This window comes from Mus musculus, chromosome 7, assembly GCF_000001635.26.
Source record: "Mus musculus strain C57BL/6J chromosome 7, GRCm38.p6 C57BL/6J".
Lineage (NCBI taxonomy): Eukaryota > Metazoa > Chordata > Mammalia > Rodentia > Muridae > Mus > Mus musculus.
Genome location: NC_000073.6, coordinates 23,396,715 through 23,415,512, shown reverse-complemented (window position 1 = coordinate 23,415,512; position 18,798 = coordinate 23,396,715). Strand labels below are relative to the sequence as shown.

Below are 18,798 nucleotides of genomic sequence, written 5' to 3'. Positions count from 1 at the left end.
AGCAAAGTGGGATGCAGCTTGGACTCTTGTCCAAGGTGGTCAGATCCTCAGTTCTACTAAGCAAGCGTACAGTGTAACTATCTCATCCAAGTCCCATCACTGCTTTTGATCACTGCCTCAGTGGACATCATATGCTTAGAGCTGGATTTACCACTAATGAAGAAAGAACAAAGGAAAAATCCCACCAGTGGGGAAATAGAGAGCAGCTTGCTCATGCAATGCATTAGGGCTTCTAGGTCTTGTGAAAATCATATGCCCCAGTACAGGGGAATGTCAGGGCCAGGAAGCAGGAGTGGGTGGGTTGGGGAGCATGGCAGGGGGAGGGTAGAGGGGGCTTTGGGGATAGCATTTGAAATGTAAATGAAGAAAATAATAAAAAATAAATTGAAAAAAATTTTAGTGTAGGGAGCATTTTCTACGTATGTATGTATGTATGCATATGATATGCATGTCTGGTGTCTGAAAAGGTCAGAGGTAGCCTCAAATTTCTAGGAACTGGAGTTATAGATGGCTGAAAGCTGCCCAATGAGTGCTATGAATTGCACCCCAGACCTCTACAAGAGCAGCAAGTACTCTAACCATTGTACTATCTCTCCAGCTCTACAATGCAATATATTTACTTATTTTTTCACTATGTAGACTTGAATGGCCTGGGACTTACATAGATCCACTTTCCTTTGCCTCGAGTGCTGTGATTTACAATAGAATGTTGCAAGGCAACACAAGGAATGAAAAAATAATGATATTTACAATGGATTTTGGTTTTTTTCTGAGACAGGGTTTCTCCGTGTAGCTCTGGCTGTCCTAGAAGTTGCTCTGTAGACCAGGCTGGCCTCAAACTCAGAGATCAACCTGTCTCTGCCTCCTGAGTGCAGAATTTGAAGGAGTGAGCCATTACCATCTGTCTATACTAATGGAATTCTATTTATTCAGTAAAATGAATGGAATTGACAACTGCCATTAGGTAAAATGTGCCAGACTCAGAAAGACAAATAATGCTTATTTTCTCCTCAATTTTGTTTATCAACACACACAAACATACACACCATATAAAAGTAGAAAGAGACCTTGGAGAAGGGGAGAAGAGATCTTAAGGAGTGGAGAAGAAAAGGAAAAAGAGGGTGACAATGCATGTGACATGAGAGCAGAAGGTGAGCTATGGGGTGGAGGGCAGAGGCTGGAAGTGGAAGATGACAAATTAGAAGAAACTACATGATCAATGACACAGTGGGTCTGGGAGGTGGCTCAGTGGATAGAGTCACTTGCCTTGGTGTTAAACCCCTAGCACCATATAATCTGGATGTGTTCACATACACACACACACACAACCTGTAATTCTACCACTCAGGAGGTTTAATTGTTCAAGATCATCCTCAACTACATAAAGAGTTTGAGACCAGCCTGGAATACATGAGGTCCTGCCACTGCCTGAGTATCTATCATCAGTTACTGGTTGCTGGGGAAATGAGACTTTCTTCTGAGGTGTATCCACTGGTAAGGTGCCCATGCCTCTGTAATTAACCTTTCTCCCAGGCTCGTGTAAGCAACCCACTTAACACATTGGGTGACCACAAATCAAAGCGGAGGTAGGAATGGCTGTACAAAAATATCAAAGGGAGGCTGGGCATGGTGGCGCACGCCTTTAATCCCAGAACTTGGGAGGCAGAGGCAGGCGAATTTCTGAGTTCGAGGCCAGCCTGGTCTACAGAGTGAGTTCCAGGACTATACAGAGAAACCCTGTCTCAAAACAGCAACAACAAAAAAATACCAAAGGAAAACTCATTATATATAATCTATGATAGTAAAACCACTAAGAAAAAGAACCAAATTCTCATTGTATGCTAATTTGAAACCTAATAAAATCTCTAAATTTTATCAGTGTGTTTAATTACTCTCAGCTGTGTTAATAACTAGTCAACCTTGGGCTTGTGTTGTCAGTTTGCTGGATTTATGGGTTATTTGAAATTTCCATAAGCTGAAACCCAACAGAAATTGCAGTGAGCCACATGGCTCTGTCTGTGATGTTCATCCCCATGACTCACAGGGAAGGTTCAGGCAGAGACACTAGTGAAACCAGGACCCTACACTCGTATCTAAATTCCATACATTGCTTTCACTGAGCCTCCCCATAGACCGACCACAAAGAAGAATTTTAATCACCTTTATCTGCCTCTGTCACTTCATCTTCTTCCTTAGATTGTAAGGTTTCTGGAAAAGGGAAGAAAAAACCCAACTAACATGATTTTGCTTCCTGTACAAAGCAAGGATACAATATTGTGAACTACTCCCATTCTTAGGGAACAGGGGATAGGGAGAGAGCTAGGAATTGCTCTCCTCTGTACATGATACAGCTGTTGGACACATGAAAGCATGCAGCTAAAGCTATCTGTGCAAGATCAGGACACTTAAAAGTTGCATCAGAGAGGAAGTGTCAGAATTTAGAGTCACTTCTCTGTAGAAGCATGTCCTCTGCTTGGCTGTCAAGGCCCTCTGTGTACATGCCAGTAGACAGGTCCATGTGCATATTTCTGTGCACATGTATGGGCCAGAGTTTGACATTTCATGTCTTTCCCAGTCACTCTCAAATCTTAATGTTTAAAGATGTCTTGAATCACCATGCTTGGCCTCAAGCTGTACTACAGAGCAATTGTGATAAAAACTGCATGGTACTGGTACAGCAACAAACAGGTAGACCAATGGAATAGAATTGAAGACCCAGAAATGAACCCATACACCTATGGTCCCTTGATCTTCGACAAGGGAGCTAAAACCATCCAGTGGAAAAAAGACAGCATTTTCAACAAATGGTGCTGGCACAAATGGTGGTTATCATGTAGAAGAATGCGAATTGATCCATTCTTATCTCCTTGTACAAAGCTCAAGTCTAACTGGATCAAAGACCTGCACATAAAACCAGAGACACTGAAACTTATAGAGGAGAAAGTGGGGAAAAGCCTCGAAGATATGGGCACAGGGGAAAAAATTCCTGAACAGAACAGCAAATGGCTTGTGCTGTACAATCAAGGATCTACAAATGGGACCTCACTGTCAATAAGACAAAAAGGCCACCAACAGATTGGAAAAGGATTTTTACCAATCCTAAATCTGAAAGGGGCTAATATCCAATATATACAAATAAATCAAGAAGCTTGACTCCAAAAATTTAAATAACCCCATTAAAAATGGGGTACAGAGCTAAACAAAGAATTCTCAACTGAAGAATACTGAAGGACTAAGGCACTTGAAAAAAATGTTCCACATCCTTAATAATCAGGGAAATGCAAATCAAAACAACCCTGATATTCCAACTCACACCTGTCAGAATGGCTAAGATCAAAAATTCAGGTGACAGCAGATGCTGGCAAGGATGTGGAGAAAGAGGAACACTCCTCCATTGCTGGTGGGATTGCAAGCTGGTACAACCACTCTGGAAATCAGTCTGGCAGTTCCTCAGAAAATTGGACATAGTACTACTAGAAGATCCAGCAATTCCTCTCTTGGGCATATATTCAGAAGATGTCCCAACCAGTAATAAGGACACATGCTCCACTATGTTCATAGCAGCCTTATTTTTAATAGCCAGAAGCTGGGAAGAACTCAGATGTCCCTCAACAGAGGAATGTATACAGAAAATGTGGTACATCTACACAATGGAGTACTACTCAGCTATTAAAAACAATGAATTTATGAAATTCTTAGGCAAATAGATGTATCTGGAGGATATCATCCTGAGTAAGGTAACCCAATCACAAAAGAAGTCACTTGATATGCACTCACTGATAAGTGGATATTAGCCCAGAAACTTAGAATACCCAAGATACAATTTGCAAAACACATGAAACTCAAGAAGACCAAAGTGTGGGTACTTTGTCCCTCCTTAGAATGGGGAACATAATACCCATGGAAAGAGTTACAGAGACAAAGTTTGGGGCTGAGATGAAAGGATGGACCATCCAGAGACTATCCCATCTATCCCATAATCAGGCACCAAACACAGATACTATTACATATGCCAGCAAGATTTTGCTGAAAGGACTCGGAAATAGCTGTCTCTTGTGAGGCTATGCCAGTGCCTGGCAAACACAGAAGTGGATGCTCACAGTCAGCTATTGGATGGAACACAGGGCCCCCAATGGAGGAGCTAGATAAAGTACCCAAGGAGCTGAAGGGGTCTGCAACTCTATAGGTGGAGCAACAATATGAACTAACCATTACCTACAGAGCTCATGACTCTAGCTGCATATGGAGCAGAAGACGGCCTAGTTGGCCATCATTGGGAAAAGAGGCTCCTTGGTCTTGCAAACTCTATACGCCCCAGTACAGGGCCAAGAAGTGGGAGTGGGTGGGTAGGGGAGCAGGGTGGAGGGAGGGTATCGGGGACTTTCAGATAGCATTTGAAACGTAAAGAGAATATCTATTAAAAAATTGAAAAAAAAAAAAAAGAATGCTTTGCCTGTATGTATGTCCTTGTAACCTGTGTAGGCTGTGCGAGCTGAGACCACAAGAGGGCAGGATCCCCTGGAACTAGACTTACAGATATCAGTTGCCATGTGGAAGCTGAAAACTGAACCTGGATTCTCTAGAAAAGTGACCAAGTGATCTTACCCTCTGAGCTACCTCTCTGGCCTCCAATCTTAGTTTTTGAGAGACTCACTAAACCTGGATCTCACCATGGTTTAATGGGCCGACCAGACATCACCAGGGATCACCCTGTCTCTGCCTCCTTGGTAGTGGTATTATAGGCACATTCTCCTCCCACCAGAATATTTAGAGGATTGAACTTTTGTTCTAGTGCAGGAAACCTTTAACTATTTTATTGTCTTTTCAAGATTCAACCTTAGTAACAACGGCAATGTACCCAAACACAGATGCAATTTAATGCAGTCAATATCAAGAGCCTCGCTGATCATTCCTCAATAAGAAGTTGTCAAGGTGCTATTAAATTCATGATAGAATCATTGGAACCAAGAAATCCCTCACCCCCAACCTTGTAGACAAATATAAAGTCATATACCCTGAAAGAAACAACATTAAAGCCAGTGGGGATAGTGGTAAGAGGATAGACACAGATAACAACTGGGGCTGAAGTACTCAACATTACTATCTAGTAAATTTGAAAGGATTGTTTGTGTATATACAATATATATGTCATAGGTGTCAGGCTTGTGTGCGCATATTGATATGGATATGAGAGATAAACCTTAGGTTTCCCTCCTCAAAAAAAAAAAACATTCACTATTAAAGACTTATTCTTAACTTGTAATTACATGTCTGTGTGTGGGTATGTATGAGCCTTGTGCCAGCAGAGGACAGGAGTGTTGGATTTCTTGGATCCAGAGTTACACATAGTTCTGAGAATCCAATGGGGATGTTGGTAACCAAACTCCAAAACTGCATGCACATACATTAGAATTCAAAGGTCTAATCTTCAGATAAAAACCTACAGAGCATGTGGCTTTAAGTGTGCCCATCTTTACACCCAACCCTGCTGGCAAACCTGATGTCTGCTCCTGCTCTGGTCCTTGGTCTTTCTGGATTGATTTACTGTCGTTTTCTGGAGAAGTCATTTTTCTTTCTGCAAGAGGGAGGAAGAGTTAATAAGTCACTCTCATTGTCCTCTGCTTGTTATGAGAATGCTTCATGTCCAAACTACATAAAGGTTTAAGACAAGTGCCTGCTCAGATTATGTTCCATGTAGTCTGTGATGTGGGGTCCTTTGCCTCACAAGTTCAGTAAAACCACCAACATAGGCAGGCAAAGATGCTCCCATTTGCAACCTATAACATGCATTCTACACTAGTTCTTCTGAGTGCCTTCGGATGGGTGTGACTATGAGGTGCTGGGTTATAGGCAGTAAGGGTTCTCCTTGGTTAGTCATCTCAATGCCTTCAAATTTCAGACCTGTGCTAGCAGCTTGCTATTAGAATATAATGAGCTTGTAAGTAAAACTTGTAATTACAGGTGTCTTCGGTTTTTGTCTTCGGTTTTGTGTGTGCCAGGGGAGGACAGATGTGTGGGATTTCTTGGAGGCTGAATTACATGTAGCTCTGACACACTGATGTGGGTAACCAAACTCAAATCCTGCATGCACACATATTAAAATTCTGGGGTCTTCTCCTGAGGCTATGCCAGTGCCTGGCAAACACAGAAGTAGATGCTCACAGTCATCTATTGGATGGAACACAGGGCCCCCAATGGGGGAGCTAGAGAAGGTACCCAAGGAACTGAAGGTGTCTGTAACCCTATAAGAGGAACAATATGAACTAATCAGTACCCCCCGAGATCGTGTCTCTAGCTGCATATGTAGCAGAAGATAGCCTAGTCGGCCATCATTGGAGGAGAGGCCCCTTGGTCTTGCAAATATTATATACCCCAGTACAGGGGAATGCCAGGAAGCAGGAGTGGGTGGGTTGGGGAGGGTATAGGGGACTTTGATAGCCTTTGAAAAGTAAAGGAAGAAAATATCTAATAAAAATTGTTTTTTATATTTTTGGTTGTGAGCCTAGCCTTTAACGGCTGAGCCAAGATATAAGATACAATTTCCTAAACACATGAAACTCAAGAAAAATGAAGACTGAAGTGTGAACACTATGCCCCTCCTTAGAAGTGGGAACAAAACACCCTTGGAAGGAGTTACAGAGACAAAGTTTGGAGTGGAGATGAAAGGATGGACCATGTAGAGACTGCCATATCCAGGGATCCACCCCATAATCAGCATCCAAACGCGGACACCATTGCATACACTAGCAAGATTTTATCGAAAGGACCCAGATGTAGCTGTCTCTTGTGAGACTATGCCAGGGCCTAGCAAACACAGAAGTGGATGCTCACAGTCAGCTAATGGATGGATCACAGGGCTCCCAATGGAGGAGCTAGAGAAAGTACCCAAGGAGCTAAAGGGATCTGCAACCCTATAGGTGGAACAACATTATGAACTAACCAGTACCCCGGAGCTCTTGACTCTAGCTGCATATGTATCAAAAGATGGCCTAGTTGGCCATCACTGGAAAGAGAGGCCCATTGGACACGCAAACTTTATATGCCCCAGTACAGGGGAACGTCAGGGCCAAAAAGGGGGAGTGGGTGGGTAGAGGAGTGGGGGTGAGTGGCTATGGGGGAATTTTGGTATAGCATTGGAAATGTAAATGAGCTAAATACCTAATAAAAAATGGAAAAGAAAAAAAAAAGACTTGAAAAAATTGTTTTTTAAAAAAAGAATTCTGGGGTCTAATTCCTCAGATCAAAACCAATACAATGTGTATTTAAGTATACCCATCTGTACACCCAACCCAGCCTGCAAACCTGACGCCTGTTCCACTTCTTCTGATCCACTGTCTTTCAGGATTGCTCTACTGACATTTTCTGAAGGAGACATTGTGCTTTCTGCAACAGAGAAGGAGAGTGAATAAGTCAGTCCAATTGTCACAGCTTGGTATGAAAATACTTCATGTCCAAATACATAAAGGTTTAAGACAAGTAAGTGCCTGCTCAGATTATGTTCCATGTAGTCTGTGATGTTGGGTCCTTTGCCTCACAAGTTCAGTAAAACAGCCGACAAAGGCAAAGATGCTCCCATTTGCAACCTATAACATGCATTTTACACTAGTTCTTCTGAGTGCCTTAGGATGGGTGTGACTATGAGGGGCTGGGTTATAGGCATTAAGGGTTCTCCTTGGTTAGTCATCTCAATGCTTTCAAATTTAAGACCTGTGCTAGCAGTTTGCTATTAGAATGCAATGAGTTTGTAAATAAAACTTGTAATTACAGGTATCTTCAGTTTTGTGTGCTCCAGCAGAAAACAGATATGTGGGATTTTGTGGAGCCTGAATTACATGTAGCTCTGAGAACCTGATGTGGGTAACCAAACTCCATAGACACCCATTAGGATTCAGGGTTATAATTCCTCAGATCAAAGCCTATAAAACATGTGGCTTTAAGTGTACACATCTTTATACCCTCACCCAGCCTGCAAACCTGACTTCTGTTCCTCTTCCAATCCACGTGCTTTCAAGATTGCTTTACTGTCTTTTTCTGGAGGACCCATTGTGCTTTCTGCAATGGAGAGGAAGAGTTATTAAGTCAGTCGATCTAATTACTCGAGCTGTCTAATCTACAGAGGGGTTTAAGGAAAGCCTCTACTTAGTTCATGCCCCTAGTTGTCTGTGATGTCAAGCCCTTTCCCTCAGAAGTACAAAAGCAGCATTGTCAGAGGCCATCCTGTGAGAAAGCGAGCCCTTCACAATCTCCCTAATAGGCCAAATGGCCTCGTCCTAGGAGCTGGTTATCACTCCCTCCTCCTTATTCCCTTCCTGGCACCTGAGGCTGTAAAAGCTGAATTATAGTCCCCTCTTCCCTATCTCTTCCTGAACTCCCATGCCATCCAAGGACATGAGTTACACCTGAGCCCAGCCTGACACCCAAGGCTGTCAAGGAGGATCTATGTTCCGAAGATAAGATGCAAAGTGCCCGCCGCCTGGCCCCTGACTTCGGCCCTCTTGTCAGCAGATGCCCACTTCTTTGTTCTTTGTAAAATTCCCCCTCAACCCCTCCCTATTCCCCTCGATGTATGCTTTAAAACAAGGCACCTCAGCCTAATAAACGAGACCTTGATAGGTACCCTTCTTGGTCTCCTGCCTCTCCTTACTTTCCTCCCATTTCCTTCCAGGTTTGTGGTCCCCCTCGCACCCATGAATAACTGAATCTCGCGGGACAGGATACAGCATCAGAGATAGGCAAAGATACCCACCATTTGGAACAAAACACGTGCACCCTGCACTAGTTTTCTGTGTGGCATAGCTTAGGTGACACAATGAGTTACTGGTCAGAGGATTTAAGGGTTAGTTCATCTTCATTAGTCTACCTCAATGCCATCAAATTTCAGAACTGTGCACATATCTATTCGCTTAATACTTGTAATTAGAGCTGTCTTCAACTTTGTGTCTCTTTCCTCGGTAGGCACCTACTTGTTTTGGTTTTAATTTGTACATGTCTATGTGTGTATGCATGTGCCCTTTAAGATCAGAAGAGGACAGCAAACTATTTGGAACCATTTTTAGGTGAAGCTCTGAGCCACGTGAATATGGGTTCCTTGAAGGAACATGACTTTGCTTTTTGTTCAAAGCTGAGATGCCATTTTATCAACTCCCCCACCCTTAGGGAACAGAGGATGGGAAGAAGAGCTGTGAACTGCTGTTCCCTGGACATAATACAGCTGTTGGGCACATGAAGACACTCAGCTATGGCTACCTGTGCAATATCAAGACACTAAAAATTGAATCAGAAATTGGGTAGCGGCTCCTGAGGGAGTGTTAGCATTTGGAGTCACTTTTCTGTTGGAGCTTGTCCTCTGCTTGGTTATCAGTGCTCTCTCTGTGTGGACAAGCAAGTCCATGTGCTCATTTGTGTGCACACATATGAACCAGAGTTTGATTTTCCATGTCTTTCTTGCTCACTCACAATCTTAATGTTTAAAGATGTCTATATCTTTAAGAATGCCTTGCCTGCCCTTGGTATTGCAAATTTTATATGCCCCAGTACAGAGGAATGCCAGGGCTAAGAATTGGGAGTGGGTGGGTGGGGGAGCAGGGCAGAGAGAGGGTATAGGGAACTTTTGGTATAGCATTTCAAATGTATAAAAAGAAAATAGCTAATAAAATTTTTTTAAAAAAAATACCTTGCATGTATGCATGTTCCTGTAACCTGTGTAGGCTATGCTTGCTGAGACCACAAGAGGGCAGATTCACTGAAACTAGATTTAAAGATATATACTGGCAAGTGGTAGCTTAAACCTGAACCTGGGTTCTTCAGAAAGGTGGCCAAGTGATCTTCTTCCTGTCTCTGCTTTCTCAGTGGTGGTATTATTGGCACAACCTCTTTAGCAGGCATATTTAGATAGCCTTGCAATTGAACTCTGTTCCTAGAGTGCAGGACACCTTTCTATGACTGGACAAGACAAGCCTCAAGACACAACCTTATTAATAACAGCTTTATACACAAACACAGATGCAACTTCATGCAGTCAATATAAAGAGCATCGCTGATCATTACCTCCAAGAAATTTATAAGGTTATTTTAAAATTCACGACAGAATGATTTGAACCAAGAACCCCCATTCCCCAAAACTTGCTGACAAATACAGTAATATACCCCGAAAGACAACATTTAAGCAAGTAGGGAATAGCTGTATGAGGACAGGCACAAAGAACAGTCCACTAGAGCTCAGAAAGCCAGGTAACCCTTCCAGACCTCTACCTCGACCCTGTAAAAGTATTCGTGTACATATTTGTGTGGTATGCAATCAGTCTTAAATGTGTGTGTGCGTGTAAATGTGGGTGCCAGAGGTCAACCTTAGGTTTCTTTCCTCAGGAAATATCGACTATTAAAACAAAGACTTATTTTTAACTTGTAATTACATGTCTATGTGTGGGTATGCATGAGCCATGAGCCATGTGCCAGCAGAGGACAGGGGTGTTGGATTTCTTGGGTCCACACTTACATGTAGCTCTTAGAACTTGTTGTGGGTGCTGGTAACCAAACTCCAAAACTGCATGCACATACTTAGAATTCAAAGGTCTAATTCTTCAGATAAAAACCTATAGAGCATGTGGCTTCATGTGTACCCATCTTTCCACCCGACCCTGCCAGCAAACCTGATGTCTGCTCCTGCTCTGGTCCTTGGTCTTTCTGGATTGATTTACTGTCGTTTTCTGGAGAAGTCATTTTTCTTTCTGCAAGAGGGAAGAAGAGTTAATAAGACACTCTCATTGTCCTCTGCTTGTTATGAGAATGCTTCATGTCCAAACTACATAAAGGATTAAGACAAGCAAGTGCCTGCTCAGATTATGTTCCATGTAGTCTGTGATGTTAGGGTCCTTTGCCTCACAAGTTCAGTAAAACAGCCGAAATAGGCAGGCAAAGATGCTCCCATTTGCAACCTATAACATGCATTCTACACTAGTTCTTCTGAGTGCCTTAGGATGGGTGTGACTATGAGGTGCTGGGTTATAGGCAGTAAGGGTTCTCCTTGGTTAGTCATCTCAATGCCTTCAAATTTCAGACCTGTGCTAGCAGCTTGCTATTAGAATATAATGAGCTTGTAAGTAAAATGTATAATTGCAGGTGTCTTCGGTTTTGTGTGTGCCAGGGGAGGACAGATGTGTGGGATTTTGTGGAGCCTGAATTACATGTAGCTCTGAGAACCTGATGTGGGTAACCAAACTCCAATCCTGCATGGACACCCATTAGGATTCAGGGTTATAATTCCTCAGATCAAAGCCTATAAAACATGTGGCTTTAAGTGTACACATCTTTACACCCTCACCCAGCCTGCAAACCTGACTTCTGTTCCTCTTCCAATCCACGTGCTTTCAAGATTGCTTTACTTTCTTTTTCTGGAGGACCCATTGTGCTTTCTGCAACAGAAGAAGAGTTATGTTAGTCTTATTACTCGAGCTGTCTAAACTATAAAGGGGTTTAAGGCAAGCCTCTGCTTATTTTATGCTCCTAGTTGCCTGTGATGTCAAGCCCTTTGCCTCTGAAGTATAAAACCATTAGAGATAGGCAGTCAAAGATGTCTACCATTTGGAACCTAACAAGTGCATCCTTCACTAGCTTTCTGTGTGGCTTAGTAAGTGACACAATGAGGTGCTGAGTCACAGGCAGGAAGGGTTAATTCATCATTAGTCTCTTTCAATGCTTTCAGATTTCATACCGGTGTACACAGCTATTCCCTTGATACTTGTGATTAGAGCGGTCTTCAACTTTGTGTGTGTTCATGTGGGTGCACAGGTGTCAACCATGTTCTCCTATATGCACCTACTTGGTTTTTTGATGAAAAAATACGGTTTTTGTACATGTCTATGTATGTATGCATGTGCCCTTGCAGGCCAGAAGAAGACATCAAACTCTGTGGAACCGTTTTTAAGCTCTGAGCCACGTGAATGTGGGTTCCTTGAAGGAACATGACTGCTTTTTGTCCAAAGATGAGATACCATTTTGTATCAAATCCCCCAACCTTTAAGGAACAGAGGATTGGAAGGAGATCTGAACTGTTGTTCTTTGGACAGGATACAGCTGTTGGGCAAATGACGTCATGCAGCTTTGGCTACCTATGCAACATCAAGCCACTTAAAACTGCATCAGAGATTGGGTAGGGCTTCCTGAGGATCTGTTAGCAGTTAGAGTCACTTTTCTGTTGGAGCTCATCATCTCCTTGGTTGTCAGAGCTCTCTCTTTTGAGACATACAAGTGTGCAAGTCCATATGCACATTTGTGTGCGCATATATGGACCAGAGTTTGACTTTTCACGGCTTTCTCAGTCACTCTCAATCTTTATGTTTAAAGGTTTATCTTTACCTAACAATGCTTTGCCTACCTACAGAGTGGGAAAATTCTTCACAAACCCCACATCTGATAGAAGGCTAATATCCAAAATATATTTAAAAAAAAAACACTCAAGAAGCTAACCACCAAAAAAACTAATCAACCCAATCAAAAAATGGATTGCAGAACTCAGAATTCACAGCAGATGAATCTTGAATGGCTGAGAATCACCTAAAGAAGTGTTCAAAGTCCTTAGTTATTAGGTACTTGCAAATCAAAATGACCCTGAGATTCCACCTTACACCAATCAGAATGGCTAAGATCAATATGTGACAGCCATGAGAAAGAGGAACACTCCTCCACTGCTACAATCCTTCTGGAAATCATTCTGGAGGTTCCTCAGATAATTGATCTACCTGAAGGCCAGCTATACCACTCTTGAGAATATACCAAAAGATACCCCACCAGGCCACAGGGGCATGTGTTCCACTATGTTCATAGTGGCCTTATCTCTAATAGCCAGAAGCTGGAAACAACTCAGATGTCCCACAACAGAAGAATGGATACAGAAAATGTGATTCATTTACACAATGAAATACTACGCAGCTATTAAGAACCATGACATCCTGGGTTTCCCAGGGAAATGGATGGAACTAGAAAATATCATCCTGGGGGAGGTAATTCAGATCCAAAAGGACATGCGTGGTATGTACTCACTAGTAAGTGGATTATTAACCAAAAAAAAAAAAAAAAAGTACAGAATATCTAATCCACAGAACTCAAGAATGTTAACAAGCTGAAGGGCCCAAGTAAGGATGCCTCAATCCCAGTTGGGAGGGAGAAGAAAGCAATCACAGTAGAGGGGAGAGATGGAGGAAACTGGGTGGGAAAGGGAACTGAGAGCAGAAGAGGGGAACATGATCAGGTACTGGATCAGGGAAAAGGACTGAAGCCCTGAGGGCCAACAGAAAGAATGGAACAGGCAACCTTGGCAGGTAGAAGGTAGAGGGACCCTCCAGAATGTACTAGAGACCTGGGAGGTAAGAGACTCTCAGGTATCAAAGGGAGGGAATCTTAGATGAAATGCCCTACAGTGGAGAAGGGGAACTTGTAAAGCCCACCTCCAGCACAAAGACAGGGCATCAAGTGAGAGACGGGGTTGCCATCCCATAGTCAAAAACTCTGACCCATAATTGTTCCTATCTGAAAGAACTGCAGGGATAAAATGGAGAAGAGCCAGAGGAAAAGAAGGTCCAGTGACAGGCACAAAGTGGGATCTAGCTCAAAGGGAGGCTCCAAAGCCTGACAATATTACTAAGGCTATAGAGCGCTCACAAAGAGAGACTTATCATGACTGCACTCCAAAAGACCCAACAAGCAGCTGAGAGAGTCAGATGTAGATATTTATATCTAACCCATGGACAGAAGCTGCTGATTCCTGGTTGAATTAGGGAAAAACTGGAAGAAGCTGAGGAGGAAGAGGGGGAGGGGGAGGGGGAGGGGGGACCCTGTAGAAGAACCAACAGTCTCAACTAACCTGGACCCCTGAGATCTCTCAACACTGGACCACCAGCCAGCAGCATACATCAGCTGATATGAGGCCCCTAACACATACATATACAGCAGAGGACTGCTGGGTCTGGGTTCAGCCAGAGAAGATGCACCTAACCCTTAGGAACCTGGAGGCCCCAGAGAGTGGGAAGGCATGGTGGGGTCAGGGATAGGGAAGTGGAGCCATTCGAGTGAAGACAAAGCAGGGAGGAGGTATGAGATGTGAAACAGTCAGACAGAGGACTCGGAGGGGGATAAAATCTGGAGTGTAAAAAAAGATTAAATAATATTTTTTAAAAAGTTATGCTTTGCCTGTATGCATGTCTCATAACCTGTGTAGGCTGTGCCTGCTGAGACCACAAGAGGGCAGATTCCCTGAAACTAGACTTACAGATGAGTTGCCATATGGAAACTGAAAACCGAACCTGGATTCTCCAGAAAAGTGACCAAGTGATCTTACACTCTGAGCTATCTCTCTGGTCTCCAATCTTAGTTTTGGAGAGTCTCACTAAACCTGGATCTCACAATGGTTGACTGGGCTGGCCAGCAAGCACCAGGGGTCCTCCTGTCTCTGCCTCCTTGGTGGTAGAATTATAGGCAGATGCCCCTCCCACCTGGCTTATTTAGATAGGTTCTAGAAATTGAACTCTGGTCCTAGTGCAGGAAGCTTTTCTTTGACTGGACAAGACAAGCCTCAAGATTCAACCTTATGAATAACAGCTATATACCCAAGTGCAGATGCAATTTAATGCACTCAGTATAAAGAGCCTAGCTGATCATTTCCCTCCAAGAAATTGACAAGGCAACTTTAAAATTAATGATACGATCAATGGAACCAAGGACTTAGCATCCCCCAAATCTTGCATATGAATAGGCATATACCCTGAAAGAAACAAAATTTAAGCCAGGGGTAGCTATAAAATGACAGGCACAGAGACAAGTCAACTAGGGCTCAGAAACCCAAAGTTTCCCTCCCACACCTCTAACTTGACAATGTAGAAGAATTATTTGAATACATTTATGTGTGATATACAGTAAGGGTTAAATATGTGTATGCATGTGAATGTGGGTGCCAGGATCAACCTTAGGTTTCTCTCCTCAGGAAACATCCACTGTTAAAACAAAGACTTATTTTTAACTTGTAACTTTGTCTATGTGTGGGTATGTATGTTCTTTACGTCAACAGAGGACAGAGGTGCTGGAGTTACATGTAGCTCTGAGAACCTGATATGGGTGCTGATAACTAAACTCCAAACCTGCATGCACATACATAAGAAGTCAGGGGTCTAGTTCTTCAGATAAAAACCTATAAGCATGTGACTTTAAGCATACCCATCTTTACACCCCACTGCGCCTGCAAACCTGATGTCTGCTCCTGCTCTGATCCTTCATCTTTTGGGTTTGCGTTATTGTATTTTCTTGTGCGACTCATTGTGCTTTCTGCAACAAAGAGGAAGAGTTAATAATTCAGTCTAATTGCCCCAGCTGGGAATGAGAACACTCCTGTCCAAGCTACATAGAGGATTAAAGGCAAGCCTCTCCGCTTATGCACCATGTAGTCTGTGATGTCAGGGCCTTTACCTCAGAAATACAGTAAAGCAGCAGATAGGCAAAGATGCTCCCATTTGGACCCTAACACGTGCATTCTACACTAGCTTTTCTGTGTGGCTTAGGTTAGGTGTCACAATGAGGAGCTGGTTCATAGGCATTAAGTGTTCATCTTTGTTAGTTAACCTCAATGCCTTTAAATTTCAGACCTGTGTAAGCAGCTATTCATTTGATACTTGTAGCTAGAGGTGTCTTCAACTTTGTGTGTGTTCATATGTGTGCACATGTGTCAACCATAGTTTCTTTCCTTGGTAGGCACCTCTCTGGTTTTTTGAAAAAAAAAAAAAAAGATACATTTCATTTTTTCTTTACGTGTCTGTGTGTGCACACTGGTGTTCTTGAAGGCCAGAGGAAGAATTAGGACTTTGTGGAACTGGAGTTACAGGTACCCGAGAGCCACTTGAATGTGGGTGTTTTGAGTGGAACACTGGGCCTCTTACAAAAGCAGCAGGCTCTATTAACCACTGAGCCATTTCTCTACCCCCAACTGTGGTAATCTGAATGAAAATGGTCCCCATTAGCTCATATATTAGAAGGTCCTGACCAGAGTTTGAGAGGGATTAGGAGGGGTCACTTTGGAGGAGATTTCAAAAGCCCACACCACATCCAGTCTCTGTCTCTGCAGTGTGCTACTGCATTTGATGGCTGTCAGGTGTGACGTCCAGTGCGATGACTGCCTTCTGCCACCATCCTTCCTGCCATGATCATCATGGATTAACTGTAAGCAATACTGTAAACTAGCCCCCAATTAAATGCTGTTATAAGTCGCCTTATTCTTAACATCTCTTTACAGCCATAGAGAATTAACAAGATACCTACCACCTATCGTTTTTCCCCCAGATGAGATCTCTCCTAAACCTGGGACTTGCCTGATTGAAGTCACAGGTTATCTTGAACTACTGCTCCTCCTGTTTCTGTTCGAAGTACTAGGATTAGAGGTCTATGCCCTATCTCCTGTTTATATAGGGTTGAGGACTGAATCCAGTTGGGGCTAGGTGAGCATGCTGCAGATGAGCTATATCCCTACCTCATTCACATTTTCCATTTTAACTTACAATAATTTTCTTCATTCATTCATTAAACATAGCCCCAAATAATCTATTGCATGGTTGGAAAAAATACATTTTCTCTTTATATAAAACTGTAATTCCCAACCTGTTGGGTTGCAACCTCTTTGGGGTTAAAAAACCCTTTTCACAGGGGTCATATATCAAATATCCTGCATATCAGATAGTTGACATTACAATTCAAAACAGTAGTAAAATTACAGTTATGAAGTAGACACAAAAATAATGTTATGATTGGGGAAGTCACCATGAGGAACTATATTAAAGAGTCCCAGCATTAGGAGGGTTAAGAACCACTAATATAAAGACAGTATGTGTATTACTGTGTGTAGTAATATATATATGCACAGTATGTATATGAAAAAGACTTATTCATATGTATATTCCAAAATGTATTATAATAATAATGCTTTATCATAATAGTGTAGCAGGTATCTTCAAGTAACTTGGATACTGTTTACCTAACCATAATTTTATAAATGGTTATTATGTTCTGTCTTCTGAAACAGTTGCAGGTTTGAGCCAGAAAGATATTTCACTTCCCCAAACACCACCCAACACAGGCTTCAATTCAATGTGTTGCCCTCTGAACACTTTTGGTTAGATCACTACAATAAAGTATGAAATAGGTTCCTACTAGTTACTAACAGCACAGTAAAATTTGTAGATCTGCTTTGCTTGGTGCCAGTTATGGGAAGTTTTGGCATTAAAAGTACCTCAAGCCCAGGCATGGTGGTGCACAACTTTAATCTCAGCAGAGGCAGGCAGAGCTCTGTAAATTCAAGTCCAGTCTAGTCTACATAGAGAATTCCAGGCCAATCAGGGCTGCATAGTGAGACCCTATCTTAAAAAGAAAATACTCAAATTTAATATAAGAACACATAACCAAAAAAAAAAAAAATCACCCATCATGACGTGAGGTCCAGGGATGGTTCAATATACAAAAATTTATTAGTGTGATCTACCAGATAAATGAATTGGGGGAAAAACATGATTACCTCATTATATGCTGAAAAGTTTTTTTAACAAAAAGCCAACACACCCTTCATGATAAAAAAAAATTAAAGATGACAGTCCCCCAGAGGACTCTCCACTCACCAGGTGCCCTAGCATGCCCAGGATCTTAGGATCACTGATGACTGGAACATAACATCTGTTCCAACACAACTGGGAGTGTCTGGGACCAGCAGGAGCAGGGACACAGGAGCCCTGACTGACCAGTGGCTTGGGTTCCTTCCAGTAGGTGCTGATCTACTTTGGTTTCGAATTCAGCAGACAGCCCCATGACCCCCAGAGGTGGTACCACTGCCAGGCACTCTAACATGCCCAGGATCCCAGGAGTTTGGTCACACAAGTATGTCCGGGTCTAAGAGGAAGCTTGACTGCCAAGAACTCTGACACACCCAGAATCTCAGGATCACAGGAACCTGGAATCACAGGATCACAGAGAAAGCTGGACTCTGAGGAGTTCTGTCTCAACCAGGATTACAGAAGGACAGGTTCCAATCAGATATAGCAAGGGCAGGGAGTACTCAGATAATCAGATTGTGGGAGGCAAGCATAAGAACAGAAGCAACAGAAACCAAAATTACTTGGCATCATCATCAGAACACAACTCTCCCACCATAGCTACTCCTGGATATATCATCACACTAGAAAATAAACATATGGATCTAAAGTCACTTTTCATGATGATGATAGAGGACTATAAGGACATAAATAACTCTTAAAGAAATAAAGGAGAACACAGGTAAACAAGTAGAACCCCTTAAAGAAGAAACACAAAAATCCCTTAAAGAGTTACAGGAAAACACATCTAAACAAGAGAAAGAATTGAATAAAACCATCCAGGATCTAAAAATGGAAGTAGAAACAATAAAGAAATCACAAAGGGAGACAACTCTAGAAATAGAAAACCTAGGAAAGAAGTCAGAAGCCATGGATGCAAGCATCACCAACAGAATAAAAAAGATAAAGAGACTCTCAGGTGCACAAGATACCATAGAAAACATTGACACAACAATCAAAGAAAATGCAAAAATATCCAAACCCAAAACATCCAGGAAATCCAGGATACAATGAGAAGAAAAAATCTAAGGATAATAGGTATAGACAAGAAGGAAGATTCCTAACTTAAAGGGCCAGTAAATATCTTCAAAACTGTAGAAGAAAACTTCCCCAACCTAAAGAAAGAGATGCCTATGAACATACAACAAGAAGTCTACAAAACTCCAAATAGTTTGGACAAGAA

At 42.3% G+C, this 18,798-nt stretch overlaps 1 protein-coding gene across 5 annotated transcripts in view; it reads right to left on the bottom strand.

The window, feature by feature from the left end:
* Window positions 1-18,798, bottom strand: part of Nlrp5 (NLR family, pyrin domain containing 5) — a 56,035-nt gene that overhangs the window by 26,411 nt on the left and 10,826 nt on the right. For 4 of the 5 annotated variants that reach the window (NR_131242.1, NR_131241.1, NM_011860.3 and 1 more), the window contains 6 exons: window positions 11,334-11,411; window positions 10,650-10,727; window positions 7,975-8,052; window positions 7,303-7,383; window positions 5,498-5,575; window positions 2,161-2,208 (listed from right to left, as the gene is read on the bottom strand). Coding sequence is in view for 3 of the 5 variants with exons in the window: in NM_011860.3 (NP_035990.1) it covers window positions 2,161-2,208; window positions 5,498-5,575; window positions 7,303-7,383; window positions 7,975-8,052; window positions 10,650-10,727; window positions 11,334-11,403 (433 nt within the window). In the remaining 2 variants the exon portion in view is untranslated. Of the gene's footprint in view, window positions 1-2,160; window positions 2,209-5,497; window positions 5,576-7,302; window positions 7,384-7,974; window positions 8,053-10,649; window positions 10,728-11,333; window positions 11,412-18,798 lie in introns of those variants that run through there. The other variant, NM_001039143.2, reaches the window with a different exon arrangement.